The 14,513-nt window shown below is 39.0% G+C and overlaps 1 protein-coding gene across 10 annotated transcripts in view; it reads left to right on the top strand.

The window, feature by feature from the left end:
* Window positions 1-14,513, top strand: part of BIRC6 (baculoviral IAP repeat containing 6) — a 177,033-nt gene that overhangs the window by 4,413 nt on the left and 158,107 nt on the right. For all 10 annotated transcript variants that reach the window (XM_090135247.1, XM_090135246.1, XM_090135244.1 and 7 more), the window contains exons 2-4: window positions 10,471-10,652; window positions 13,328-13,465; window positions 13,865-14,058. In XM_090135247.1, the coding sequence (XP_089991373.1) occupies window positions 10,471-10,652; window positions 13,328-13,465; window positions 13,865-14,058 (514 nt within the window). The remainder of the gene's footprint in view (window positions 1-10,470; window positions 10,653-13,327; window positions 13,466-13,864; window positions 14,059-14,513) is intronic.

Raw genomic sequence — 14,513 nt, 5'->3', positions numbered from 1 at the left:
TCTCTTGGAAGATGCAGTTGGGATTCTGTGCCATCCATTTCTAGGCTTAAAATTCATGAAGGGCAGTAGCAGCAGTTCCATCTTTTTCAAGATCACTGCAGTAATACTGCTCAAGTACTTTCCCTTCATTAGAGTCAATTCAAACCTTTGTATCATTTGTTTAATTACAAGACAAAAAAAAATCTGATTACATTACGATATTGCTAGGTATTTGACAGTATCTTGCTTTCGAATATACTTGGACTTGGATGACAACACTAATCTGGGAAAAGTGCTCCTCAATGAGATCATTCAATTGATTTATTGATCTGAAGATCATTCATGAGAAGTCTTAAGTGCTAACAAAACCCAACGAAACAGTAGGAGAATTGTCAGATATGAGTTGTGTTTAATACCAGTGAAGATTGTAGACTGCTGTGTGCTCCATTTGTCTGCTAGCTGTATCCCATATCCCGTTCCAGTGTGCATCTTGCCAGCCTATCAAGATGCTGTTAAATGATACTTCCAGGTTCTGCGGAAACACATCTGCATTATATTCTGCAGAAGCTAAAATAAAAAATCAGTTCTTTTTCGTAGGCTTTTAAAGGAGTTTTTACATTACTATTTATTGCAGGGATCCAGAAGTGACAACAAACAGTGATGGACGTGTATGCTGTGTTGCCAGGCAAAACATAAAAATGTTTTTTTTTATTGACAGATCATTCGTATCTCGACTGATGGATTCATGGCTGCCATCACAACAATAGTACTGGATGAGTGAAAATTTCAGAATACTTTAATGTCAGAAAATGAGAAATTTCCTTTACCTGTGTAAATGGAACTTGAAAAAGTCTTCTGCAGGCAGGAGGATGCATCTTGAAATGCTCCTAACTGACCTGAAAGGGAAGTGCTATGCTCTGCAGCGGGGATTTGAGCTTTGCCTTCCTGCTGTATTGCATCTCGCAGGTAGCTGAGGTGCTTGTGATGGCTATGATAAGGCACTTTTCAGCCGCGGTACTGATTGTCATCCATCTTTGGTCAAGACAGCTTTTAACATGCTTATGTGAGAAACCCTTTAGCGCAGCTCCCAGTCATGTTGTATACTGTGTTACACAAAATGTAGGAGGTAAGTATGTTCTGGTTGAGATAACTGCTTTCTTCCATCAAATTCTGGACTTGAACTAAGCAAATAAATCTCCATTTGACTCTTCAGTAACGGTAGTATGAGGAAGGTTTTTGCTTTGGATTGGTCAGTTTGCGAGTTTATCTGTTTCCTCTTCTGAACATCATGATGTTCAATGATTTGTATCTGTATACACTCTCTTGTGCTACAATTGGTCCTTTCGAGCAGCCCGCTGTATTTTAGCTGTCTCAGTAGAACCCCTTTCAATGTTCTTAGTAATACAGTTTATAACAGTGTTTGCTAGTGCATTGGAATTATCACTTGAGCTTAAGTGAAATGCAACATCTGGGTTTTCTTTAGACAGAGTATAAGAAAAAATGACCTAGACTGAAGTTTCATTGTAGTTGTTTCTCTTGAGGTCTTAATAGTGATTGTATTTGTTGGGTTTTTGTGTGTGTGTGTGGTATTATCTAGTCTTTCAGGTTTTCTTCCCAAATACTTTCAAATCAGGAAACAAAATTTTCCATCTTGCTGCTATAAAGATTCTCTTAATTTTCTCTGAACAGTAGGATGTCCTTAAAGAACTCTTCTTTAGGACTTCTTGGAAGTGGAGATAAGGTTTACAACCAGACAGAATCCAGGACAACTTCTGAGTGTCTCCAAGTGTGCTAAGTCCTGTTATGAGATAGCTGTTGCTTGTTGTCTCTTCCCCATGGCTCTGGAGCTGCTCACCAGGTCTTTGTTTTTAAATAAAAAAATTTACACATGGATCACTTTGCTTTCCTGCTGGATCTTAACTGATGCCACAGTATTGCTTTCTGCCATTTGGAAGTGGTCCTTTAAATAGTTAATGCTGCCTTAATTGCAGTGACTGCTTGCAGTCACCAGAGGAGCACTTATTGCCAAGAGGACAATTGTAGAAAGAGCAGCTATTGCTCTCAGTTCTTCCATTTGGGGTATGTGTGGATACCAATACTTGTAGCTTCTTTTGGTTTCTGTGGATTCAGTTATTGGTTTTCATGCTGCCCGTTTCCTTTTCTGCCTTTTGGAAGGCTGTCGAGATTTGCTAAAGACCCAGTGCATACTGCCAGTCAAAAACTAGACATGAAGTCTGGTACATGCAAATTGTATTTGAAGATTTGTCTGTATATTAGGGCAAAGGGCACTGTGCTGATAAGAATGGGGAAAAAAAACCAGCTTTTGTTTTACTGCCTAAATGAAAAGTGTAAAGGTTTGGAAATAACAAGTTACAACTTGTCATGTAATTATAATCACTGTGTTTCAGAAATTATTGGGGTATTTGCTAAAGCTATTCAGCAAATGTTTTACTGATATTTTTTACTTGTTACTCTGAGGAGAAGGGAATTTGCTTATCGGTTTGGTAGTCTCGAAAATGAGTTCTTCATGAAAATGCATATGCTGTCTCATGTGCTGGTTTCTGAAGGCTTGCATAGCGTGGTGTCTGCCAGGCAGTTCTTCTATCTACTGTACAGTTCATGGGAGGAAAACCGTGTTCTGTTGCACTTTCCTAACCTAAGTGAATCCCGCTGAGTATTAGGCAGCTCTAGAAAAAGAGTTTGATAAATGCTGCTGACAGACCAGCAGGCTATGGAGGCTGTCAGGAAAAGCTGCATACAGAAAGAGTGAGCTGGAAGGGTGAAGGACGGCACTGAGAAAAGTGGTGAATTGGCTGGGTAATGGTGGGAAGAGTGCTGGGAGGGGTTAGGGAAGGGGGAAGCTGGACAGATGGCAGCAAAGGGAAGGTGGGGGAGATGTTATTGGAGATCCAGAAGATATTGTGGATATTGTGGAAAATTCAGTTAACTTCTGCTGGATCCTGCATCCATGTTGTATTGGAAATGAGGGCACACCATGCTGCTAGGTAGACTTTCTTTTAACAGTGGACTTTTTTCTGTTCTGTTTTCTATAGCTTTGGTAAGTCAAAATTAACATGCATAGCATTTTTCAATAACTAAACATAGATTTCCTCTCTACTTAATAAAAAGAAATCCCTAGTCTGAACTTCTGGAGGAATCTTCTTCCCACTACGTATTGAAGGAGCATGGCATGGATGAAGTTAGCTTTTGTGAATATCTCCTTACAGCAAAACAATTTAGTATTTCAGTGTGGTGACTACATAAGTTGAACTTCTGTGCTGCAAGTAGTTGTCTTAAATGTACAAGTTTCTTCAATTTTGCTGTCTTTTCTGTAGAATTTGAGAAGGCATCCTGAAGAGTAGTTTCTCTTTTAAACATATCTTAAACAGTAATGGATCTGGTCTTTTCTACTTCAGCTTTACTATGTGGAAGCATAGCAAATTTGGAGATGAACTCTTTGAGAATGCATTTAATTAATTTGAAGTCCTTGCAAGAATTTGGTGGAGTTGGAGCCCAGTGTACTGGATTCTGAACTGACTCATAATGACAGAATGAGATCTTGGAGTTGTGCTAGAAATATGAAATACCAGCTGAATGCTCAGTAGTGATGATGTAAGTAATTACTAGACATGTCCTCAGAAAACAGTCTGAGATTACAAATCTGCAGTGCTTTCATTTGTGCAATTCTGATATTTCCATCCTCTAAAGACTGTAACAGAACTACAGAGTTAAGGTGTGCAGTGGCTTGTGTTTTCAACACAACCTAATAGCTCACAAGTATCCAGTATGGAAAAAAATGGTAGGAAGTGGGAAGGTAAGGCTCTGAAAGAGGTTTGCAGAATTTAGGATTTGTGAGAAAGGTATTTGAAATGAAATGTAGCTTACAGTTTGTGACTGGAAGCATCGGAAGAAATGAGGAGATGCCTAGTTTAAAACAACTGCGAGAAATAGTAACACTTGCAATGGCTGCCTACAGAAGATAGTAGTGAACTTATAACAGCACTGAACAAATTGATGGAAGAAAAAAACAATCATAGGTCATCGTATGAAACAGAAATGACTTCTGTCTCAGAAGGTCCCTGAGCTAAAATTACCCAGGGCTGAGTGTTACAGGAAGTACTGATGTATACGTGCCCTTTTGTTAGCTTATAAGCACTTGATCTAGATCACTGTCTTGGATTTGGGGTTTCTGTATGGTTGCTGCCTTGTACAGTGTTACATTTCCTCAAAAGTAACATAATGGAGATAAATAATAACTCAGTCATCTGTTGTAACTGTTGAACTACTACTGCAGGAAGGGAAGGCTTAGATTTCTTCCTGAACCATTTTTTCTCCAGTCCAAAGAAGGCAGGTCCCTTAGCCTCTTCTCGTGTGTTGCATATTCCAGCTCCTCAGCCACCTTAGTGCCACTCTGCCAGACCCTTGCAAGTGCCCTGTCTCAAGTGGGCAGCCAAAGCTGCATGTGGCTGTAAAATTGTCTAGCAGAGAAAAATCTTTTTTTTCCCATGAACTTATCTGTGTGACTCCTGCGTGGTGACTTTGTTGGTGAGGATGCGTTCTGACTCTTGTTCAGCCTTGCACAATTAACAAATATACAGTTAGAAGAGCGGCATGGTTAGGATGGTATTTTACAGGTTTGTAGTTAGAAAGATTATTGTGGTGGGAAGAGACAGTCAAAAATGAAATGCTCACCAGTGTCCTAGGCTTGCAGTAGAAAACTTTAAAAGAGGTGATCTCCAGAAGGAGATCCTTCCCCAGTGGCTGGCAGCCCTTAAATGAGGTCTAGGAGAGGTGCAGCCAGGCTCCACTCCTTCCGGTCATACAGCTGAATTGCCTTCACCTGTGCTCCCAGGGCTGACCCAGTCCTTGCCTGAGGTGATCAGTCAGAGGTTCAGGCCATGATTCAACACTTCCCATACAAGCCTGTCCATCAGGATCACCAGGTTCTTTTAATAGGGCTGCCACCTAGACATTTGCTCCCCGCCTTCTGTTGATGCATGGAGTTATATTCCATAGCAGCTGTAAGACCTTGACATTGTTGAACTTCAGAAGGTTTTGTCTGGCCATTTCTCTGTCCTCTTTGAGGTTTATATAAATGGCATCCCTGCCCTTTAATGCATCAGTTGCTTTTTGTTACCTCCCTCCTCTTATTTGATGTCACCCACAGTCTTGCTGAATGTGCGTTCTGTCCCATTCTCCAGGTCTCTGATGCAGCTCTATCAGCTTTTTCTGAATGTCACCCGTAACTGCCAGTTATGTGTTGAATCATTAACCACCAACTTTGGGCCAAACAGTCCAGCCAATTTTTTCACTCACCTTGTTTTAGTCCATCCATCTGCTTTTGAGAACTCATTGCTTCTACCAGGTTAGTAATTTGGATGCACCTTACAATTTTGGGACTTGGATGAGGAAAGGGGTTTTAAAAAAAAAAAAAGAAAAAAACCCAGCCCTAAACTAGTTCCTACCTATCAAATGTGGAGTTTAAAAACAGCTGCAACTGCAGATGTATTGTGGGTGAACTTGACTGAAATTTCTGAAAGACATCTTTCCTGAAAATCCATGGGGTTTTTTTTTTTTTGGAGGAAAAAACTGAAGAATGCACTGTTGTCTGTGATACGTTTCCAGGAGAACTGCAGGGACTGAAACTGTCACAGCTTACCTGAGTTTCTACAAAGGAATGTAGACCACCTTGGAACATCTTTCATAGTTGTTTCTGTGGTGTAATGGTACAAAATCTGTGAGTGATTGCATTCTGATGCATTCTGTAGTGTATAAGGCAGCAAAAGCATTTAGGTATGCTCAGGTCTGAAACAACATGAGAAACATGGGCACAAGGAGTTCTCCAGAGTCTTCCCGCAGATTCAGTCTTCTGCTTTAGATCTGTAGAGGACAAAAGAACCCCATGTTTCCAAGCTTAGTGGGTGGGAGTTGTGATCTGCTCTGATCTCAGTGGGTTTTTGTTTGTTCTGAAACTTCGTAAGTGTTAACGTTAGCTTCTTGTTATGAGTTGCTTGATCAGGACACTCTTTGTTCATAACACATGGCACTGTCCCATGTTTTAGCCCAGGGAATACATCTTCCTAAACTACTTTAGCAATAATTATTAGAGCCAGCTATCATACAGTAAAACCGATACTGAAACAATTCAGTACTACTTGTTGGTGAAGGAAAATACAAATTATAAATTATGTCTTACTTTTGATTGACAAATCCAATTCTGGCAACAAACAAAATTGCAAATTAAGTGAAGACACTTTGCAGTGTGAAGCTTTGTATTTCTGCCTTCTTTTACAGTCTTGCTGTTTAGAGAGCAGTTTTAGTTTTCTTTCCTGTTTCAGCTCTGAATGTGGCTTTGATTTGTTCAGTCAGTTAGGTCTGCTATTCCAGCTGATGCGTTGTGTGGAGGTGTAAGTATACATGGTGTCATTTAAAAATGAAATTGTTGCTCGTGAAGGAAACATGTAGGATCAAGCTGGTCTACTTCATTCATTCAAATTGAACTTGTTTACATCCACTAGATTCCTTTCCACCAAGGTTGGGGATGTTCTCGCTTTGCAAGAGGAGCGGCCATGGAGCATCTCCACAGTGGCAGCAGAGTGCTTTGGTGAGGTAATCCTTGCAGTGAAACTGGGGCTGCACTTCTGCCTTTGTACCAATCTCTTCCCTTCTCTTAGTTTTTTGGATTCTGTTGTTTCAAGTAGCTGGAGATGTTCAGATCTAAGGATAAAATGTTAAGAGGACGATTAAAGCTTTTGGACTCCTGAAACTTTATTCACTTAGCTTCCTATGGTTGTAGGATTTTGAAGAGTACTAAGTTACTGTTATGTTTTAGTTTTAATTATTTGGTCTTGGATATTGGCATTATGGAATTAGTGCTATGATGCATACATTTACTGCTCTCACTTTATAGCTATAGATAAGGCCTAATTAACTAACTTAGGAATTATTTGTTGGTTTTTGTTGTACATTGGGAGCTTCTTAGCATGAGAATTACTAACTACAGTATATTGTAGAGCAGTCACATTGGTCAGTAGTTTTCAAGACATTTTAACTTCTTGGTGATAATAGAAAAGGTAAAATATGTTACTGTCAACATTACCCTACAACTCTTCCTGATGGCGGCCCTGAGTATTCATGGAACAGCCACTTTCTTTTGAGCTCTAGCTTCCTTGAGCAGTGAAATTCAGGCAAGGCTTTTAGTTCTACTCCTGAAAAAGTAAGGCCAAATCTGTAATTGGTTTGGTTCATCATAATGACTGTAAACAAGGGGTCACAATAGGTGCTTTAAAATTGTGATATATTCTACAAGCAAACTTGTTTTCTGTTTGTTTCTTTTTTTCTTCTTTTGTAGGTCAGATTTTGATCACAGGAAATTGGTAGTCCTTGTTCTGTATTGCTTGATGTAAAGAAGGTGCAGGGAGAATGTTCCTTTTCTCAAATTCTTCATTTCTACAGTCTGATGTTAATTTGCTTTTGTTTCAGCTTTTCAGGTTACTACCTGTAATGCTTTAGTAGATGACGTATATACCACATGTTGGGCTGTTGGGCTCTCAATTCCAGCGTGCCAGGTTTCCTTATAGGAACTGACAAAAGACCGAATGATTTTGTTGTGATGTTTTGTTTTTAATCCTAGACAGATAAGCAGAGATGTTGGGAGGGGCTGTGATTTCTCTTGGTTGAGACTGGAAAGCAAAGTTGTTGAAAACTTTGGCCATTTCTCCTGTTACCACCCACAATATATATCATAGCTGAAGGAATGGGAGCTAAAATGAGAATAAAAGTTGAGCTTTGGTGATCTATCTCAAGTCATTAATGAATTTACATGGAACTTTTGAGCTGTGGCTTATGAAGAAATGTTTCACTATTTAATGCCAGTAAAGATAGCCAGGGTGGAGAGCTAGTTTATTGTTGTAGTGGCACCAGTAGGTTTGCCAATGGTATTGGTTGGAGTCCTTTGGTACATTGTAAAATATCAGTCCTAAGTTAGAAATGACCCTTCTGCTGATGCTTTGAGGATGAGTAAACTTCTAAAAGCATCTTTTTCTACGCTGGTGATGTATAAATTCATTTTGTTTCCTGGTTCTCAACTTACTGCTGTAAACAATGCAACCAGCAGTATGTGAACTGTGATCCACTTTGTGACTAGTAGTGGAATCATCTTGAAATGTGTTCTTTGAACTTCAGAATTAATCTGCTCAGCTTGCAGAATAGCTTGTCAGCAGTTCAGAGGCTATGCAAATTGCAAACCAGTTGTTTGCAGAACATGTTTCTCTGGCTGTTGAAACAATGCTAAATATTGATGAAATATTTTTCTTGGAGTTCCATCAGCTTAGAAACTGATTTTTTTAAGAGGTAGCTTAGCCAGATCTTTCTGGCAACCACAATATAAAAAGCCCAGAATGTAGCTGTTGGGCAATGTATTTCTCGTGCTGTTGTCACAACTTTTGTAACAGAGCAAAAATAGTATGTTGATTAGGTATTACCTACGGCATGGTCTTTTAAAATTAGGACTGATGACACAGAGGATATTTGTTAGCCAACTGGTGGATCAGACATGAGATTTCTTTTACCATCTCTGCAAAAATGGAAAAAATAAGGGTGATCTATCTTTGAAAGACATACAGAACCAGGCCTTCTACAGGCTGCTGAATGCAGCATGAACCTGGGAAATAACAAAGGTGCAAACGAAATGTTCACTCTGTTGGCACCGCCTGGAAAGGTGAGCCGCTTTTCTCATCTTCTGGGAAGGAGGAGGAGAGAAGTGATAGGTTAAAAAAGGGTCCTATGGTGTCAGAATCCATCACTTGGATTGCACTGAAGATACTGCAAACTTTGTGTTAATCTACTGTGACTTCTAGTTTAGCACATCAGATACTTTTCATTTTATTTACATAATACTTTCCAGTACATTGTTTCCACTTATGTTTGTAAAGAAGTTGAAAAACAAACACCTTTTTGTAAAAACCATGTTTTTTTTTTTCTGTGGGATGGCTTATTTCCTTGCCTTCAGAAATTCCTGTGTGAGGAAGTCCAGCCTGTTGGCAAAAACACAGTGTGAAACTGGTTGAAGTGCTGTTCAGAGAGCCCTTTTTGGTGAGATAGAACCAAAGGATTCTCAGCTATGAAGCGATTTTGTTGCTCTTGAACTGTTTGTGGCTTGTGCAGTGATGGTTACAGTTGTGGTATACTTCACGCAGACAGATTTATGTACTGGAATGAGAGTATATGAGTCATTGTTTCAAAAGATTTGATGAGAAGGGCAGCTGACAACTATTCTTGAACTGAGTTTCTGAGAGAGGATGCAGTGTGGTCAGACTGATATGCCCTCTGTTTTGAGAAGTTTTAATTTGCTTTCGTCTACATCAAACTGTGAAGATAAGAATTTGGAAATTATGCAGCTGTCTTTATCTCCACGCTAGCTACCTAGATGACAGTTTTTAATTCTTTGCAATTAGAAACAGCACATAGCATCCGAAGAAAGAGGAGAACAGAGACAAGACTTGATTAATGCAGAATTTAAGGGAACCCCTGTTTCTGTGCAGCAAAACAGATCTGTGTTGACCGTGGAATGGTTTCAACTTAGCCCTTGGCATGATGTGTCCTTATACTTCAGCATGCTTAAAGTCTGCTTATGTAGCAGCAGCTTACATTTTTATGAATCAAAGCACTTTGCATTCTACACAGATATTACATGGATTTAGTTTTAGAATCTGTCCAGCCTTGCACACATAATAACATTGAGTACTTAAATGTTTCTTGGGACAATGCCTATTGCCACAGTCTGTGCTTACTGATCTGCAGACACTTTAGCCACTCCCAGCAAACCTCTCTGACCTGTTAATGGCATTGTGTGGGCAGCACAGAACAGAAGTAAGCTATCTTAGCATCTCAAGGAACCTCTCTGTCTCATCTCTGACAATGTACAGGTGCAGGCAGCATGTAAGTACTCCAGAGTTCCTTCTCCTCACCCACGCTCCTGTTCAGTCCAGCTGGAGTGCTGAGGGACTGATCTGCTGGGTGGTGGCAGCCCTGGAAGGGTTGGGCTGGAGTGGCATTGGCTCACATCATTTGCAGTGCTTTGTTCTCAGAGGTTTGAGTATTTTTTTACTTAATGAAGTAGTATTAATTGGTCTTAATGATAGTTCAACAGTTTTGTCGTACTTCTCGTGCTGGTATAGTTTAATTCTCAGCTGACATAAAGTACATCAGACATCTTAGACTTGAAAGCACTGTCTTAGGCCTTCTGGTAGGAACAAGATCTGAATGATGGTTTCCATTAGAGCTCTTTAAATGGATTTTTTGCTTGTTTTTTTTTTTTTTATTACAAAAATAGAACAGATTTTATGAAAATTGTTGTAGTTAATAAGCTACTTCTCGATCATCTCAGAGAACAGATTTTGCTGAAGTCTCACGTTACTTTTTAGAACAAATATCTTTTTTAAAATAAAAGCTGTTTTTCTAATATAATCTTTTTTGCCTTTCCTTTTATAGCTAAACCAGGTGGACGGGTGAAATGTCAGTATATTTCTGCTGTGGACAAGGTGATCTTTGTGGACGATTACGCAGTAGGATGTAGGAAAGATCTCAACGGCATCTTATTGTTAGACACAGCTCTGCAAACACCTGTTTCAAAACAAGATGATGTGGTTCAGCTTGAATTGCCTGTTACAGAGGTAAGGTACAGGAAAATGTGTACATAAATAACTGTCAAAAATACTGAAACCAGGTGTTTGTCCCCTAGTTTCTAGTGTGATGTTAACCACGTGAAATGAAAAAGTTTTTTAGTTACTAGCCATTATATAGCACTAACTTATTGTAATTACTTGTATCTCAAACAAATGATAGCTTCCTTCATCAGGAGCACATTATTTTGGAACATCAGTGACTTGAAGAAAGGACATGTTTCCAGAGTTTTGTCAGTACTTATGCACAGAATCTTCTGAAAGTTGATGCTGCTGGCAATCCTTGTTTTGTTGTTGTTTTTTTTTTTTTCCTAAGGCTTTCAGTGGAAAAAAGAGACAATATAACCAAGCACTTATTTTCACTTTAAGGGGTGAAAACACGTACCTTTTTGCTTGGAGCGTAGTGCTCAGGATTTTATTATATTACTTTAGCAAGCATAGCATCTCTTAGATGAGATAGCAGGTATGTTAGTATTTTCTTATTTTACCTGTGTAGCAGTTGAGCAGATTGATGTGATGGGAGGATTGGTACAATAGAAAAGTGCTATAAAGGAAGGGAAAAAGATTGCTTACCTGTATCAGAAGATTCTAGATTCAAAGGAGAAAGCTCCACCAGAGAGAGATCTCCAGAAAGGGATCCTTCCCCAGTGGCAGTCAGCTCCTACATGAGAAGTGCAGCCAGACTCCACCCCTTCTGGTCACACAGCTGAATTGCCTTCACCTGTGCTCCCAGGACTGATCCAGTCCTTTCCGCAGGTGCTCAATCAGAGGTTCAGGCCATGACTCAACAGTTCCCTTACACCCTGCTATGAGATACGCTCCTGGTGAAGACAGTAGTTTTCACCTGTGTGTGGTGAGCGTGAAGTAATACATAAGGGAGGTAAATCTGCATGACAATTTCAATTACAAGTGAGATTAATGATTTGTTTGGGAAGAACATAGAGCATCTGCCAATGCTAGTATTTAGGGCTGTGCATATATTAAAAAAACAATAAGAAAACTGGACTGCTGAATCCAGATTCCAGAGTTTTAAAGCACTTTGAGAAAAGTGGACTTCCCAGTTTATAGAGGAAATAAATTTGTTCTAAATGATACATTGCCTACAAAAACTTATCCTGGACAACGATTTCAGATATTTATGTGAACGTAGGTTGTGTGGTTTACTGGTGGTTTTTTGAACTGCTTTTCTTAAGCAGGAATACTAGCAATAAACTGTCACTTCACAGACGTCTTTGCAAAGAGCTTTTCAACTCCTGGTTGAAAACTTTCTGGTTTTCAGGGCTTTCTGATCCTGGTGTTAGTTTTAAACCATTTGTGGGTAGCTATGAAGTCCTTGAGGTGTGTGGCTGACCAGGAAGAGGCTGACAGGTTAGCATTTCCAGGCCAATGACAGTTTTGCTGTCATTGGTTTGCATTCTCAGGTGGTTTAATAGAAATACAAACTATAAGATTGTGTCAGTTTTTTTAGCTAAATATTCCACTGGATCCAAAGACAGTCGTTAGGATCAGGCTGGAGGAGTTGAGGGCCAGATTAGTGAGATGGGAAGAATATCATTAGCAATGTTCAGATCTTATTTTTAGCTTTAAACAGGAATTAACCGGACCTCAGAAGGTTTTAGCAGATATTGAAACAGGTATCATAGAAATGTATCAGTCCAATTCTTTCATCACAGGAAGATAAAGAACTTTTATTCAAGAAGATTTTTTTATTAGTCTCTAAAACTTTTCTGCGAATCTTTGCTCTTAATACTTGTTTTGTATGGTTAGTCTGCTGGCAATGTGTGTACATTTCTAATAGGCAGCACTGACAAGTTGTTTTACTGCCTTTGTGCTGGTTTTGCTTCCTCCTACAGCTCTATAAAATTATGAACAATGTATCTGTTGATCTTGTATTGTCTGTGAGAGACTTTTGAAATGTGAGTTGTGCGTAATACTTTATGGAAACCTGAGTAACAAATACAGCTTTAGCTAAGGGACTGATTTGGCTTATTCTTGTCTCCCCTGAGCTCCCCAAGCATGTAACCAAATGGCCATTTGGCCATTCTGTTTGGAGTAATTCCTGGCCATGTAAAGTCAAGGCTGGCAGTTGCCCTTTGGAAGTATTTCCTTTTGTTTGTAACTTGAAATATTTAATGGAACATTGTTCAGATGTAGCCTACTTAACAACAGGTATGGAATGCTCTGTGCTTGGTGCACAAGGTATGCCTTTGATTCTTACCTGTGATATGATGTGGTGCAAACTAAAACAGATGGGAATGGAAGAATAAAGTTGTATAAATGGATGTTTAGAGTGTTCTTTTTCTAGGTGCTTTATTTCTGAGATGAAAATTTCTCTAGGCAATAGATGTCAACTGTTTGGCTTGGCTTTAATATGTCATGTGTTAACTGTATGACTGACTTGTTTAATGTTTGTTAATATTGTACCTGAGGGAACTTGTAATAATTACTGGCATTACTGCAGAGATTTTTCCATTGGTTGGACTGCAGAATAAAATTCGGAACTACTTGCTCAACTCTGTGTCTTCTGTAGGAGTTGTGCTGATATAGCGTAAGATGAACTAGGTATGCCAGTATGCATTTCCAAGAATGATGAAAAAGTTGTAATTCTGTAATTTCTGTAGCTATTCAGTGTGGATGCTAACTGTTCTTGCACATCTGCATTTTAGGCCCAGCAGCTGTTATCTGCTTGCATAGAAAAAGTAGATGTTTCTAGCACAGAGGGATATGACTTATTCATCACACAACTGAAGGATGGTTTAAAAAATACCTCACATGAAACAGCAGCAAATCATAAAGTTGCAAAGGTAAGAATTTGTTTCTGTACTGTCTAACATGAATTCTTGACTTTAATTTGCTTAGCTACTGTTATTGAAGCATGCAAAATGCTTAACTTAGTGTGATGGTTTTCATTTGAAGAGGATGAAATCTATTATGTGGTCTTAGTTCCTCAGGGTGAAGTTTGACTTGTTAAGCAAGAAACTAACAAGGCACTGAGATTAAAATTTTGAAGATATTATATTTCCTTGCATTGTGTCTGTATTGTTTTTGTGTCCATTCCTGTATTACTTCTTAAATTGATTGAAATCAAGAAAGATTGCAACAGATGCATTTTCTTTTGCTTCTGAAATCTTTGTGAGCTATTTGCTGTTCAGCAGTCAGAATCTTAAAATATATTTACCTAGGCACTTTTTCTCTCCGTTTAGTGGGCAACGGTTACGTTCCACCTTCCTCATCATGTTTTGAAGTCTGTCGCCAGTGCCATTGTAAATGAACTCAAGAAGATAAATCAAAATATTGCTGCCTTACCTGTAGCATCCTCTGTGATGGATAGGTTATCTTACCTCTTACCCAGCGCGCGACCAGAACTTGGTGTGGGACCTGGTCGATCTGTGGACAGGTACATTAAGATAAAATCAGTGATGAATTTGACCCTTTAGTTGGATTAGAATAAGCTCCTAAATAATCTTATTTTCTTTGCTGAAGGAAAAATCATCGAATTAGTTCTGTACCTTCTTGCTATTACTCATACAACTATTAAATTGTTTCAGGTACAATGCACTGTACGTATTGGTAAACTTAGAGAAACCTTTATGGTTGCCAAAAGTGTGTTCTATTTGCATTGTTGGTTTAGTTCTAGTTGGATGAAGTTGCTTTGCTTTCGGAGAGATAATGGTTGCAGCCCTAAATTTAGTTCTGTAGGTGGTATTGTAACATGTTAGTATGTGTTCACCCACGTTTTACTTTTGTAATGTTTGATTATTGCTGTGTCGGGACAGTAAAGTGCTCATGACTGATTATTGAGTTATCCACTCAATCTAGTATTTAGTGTAAACTTTACTGAGACAGCAATGT

Source organism: Phasianus colchicus, chromosome 2 (genome assembly GCF_987193195.1).
Source record: "Phasianus colchicus chromosome 2, bPhaCol1.hap1.1, whole genome shotgun sequence".
Classification (NCBI taxonomy): Eukaryota; Metazoa; Chordata; class Aves; order Galliformes; family Phasianidae; genus Phasianus; species Phasianus colchicus.
The sequence above is the reverse complement of the archived record's forward strand: the minus strand, read 5'-3'. Positions and strand labels throughout refer to the sequence as shown.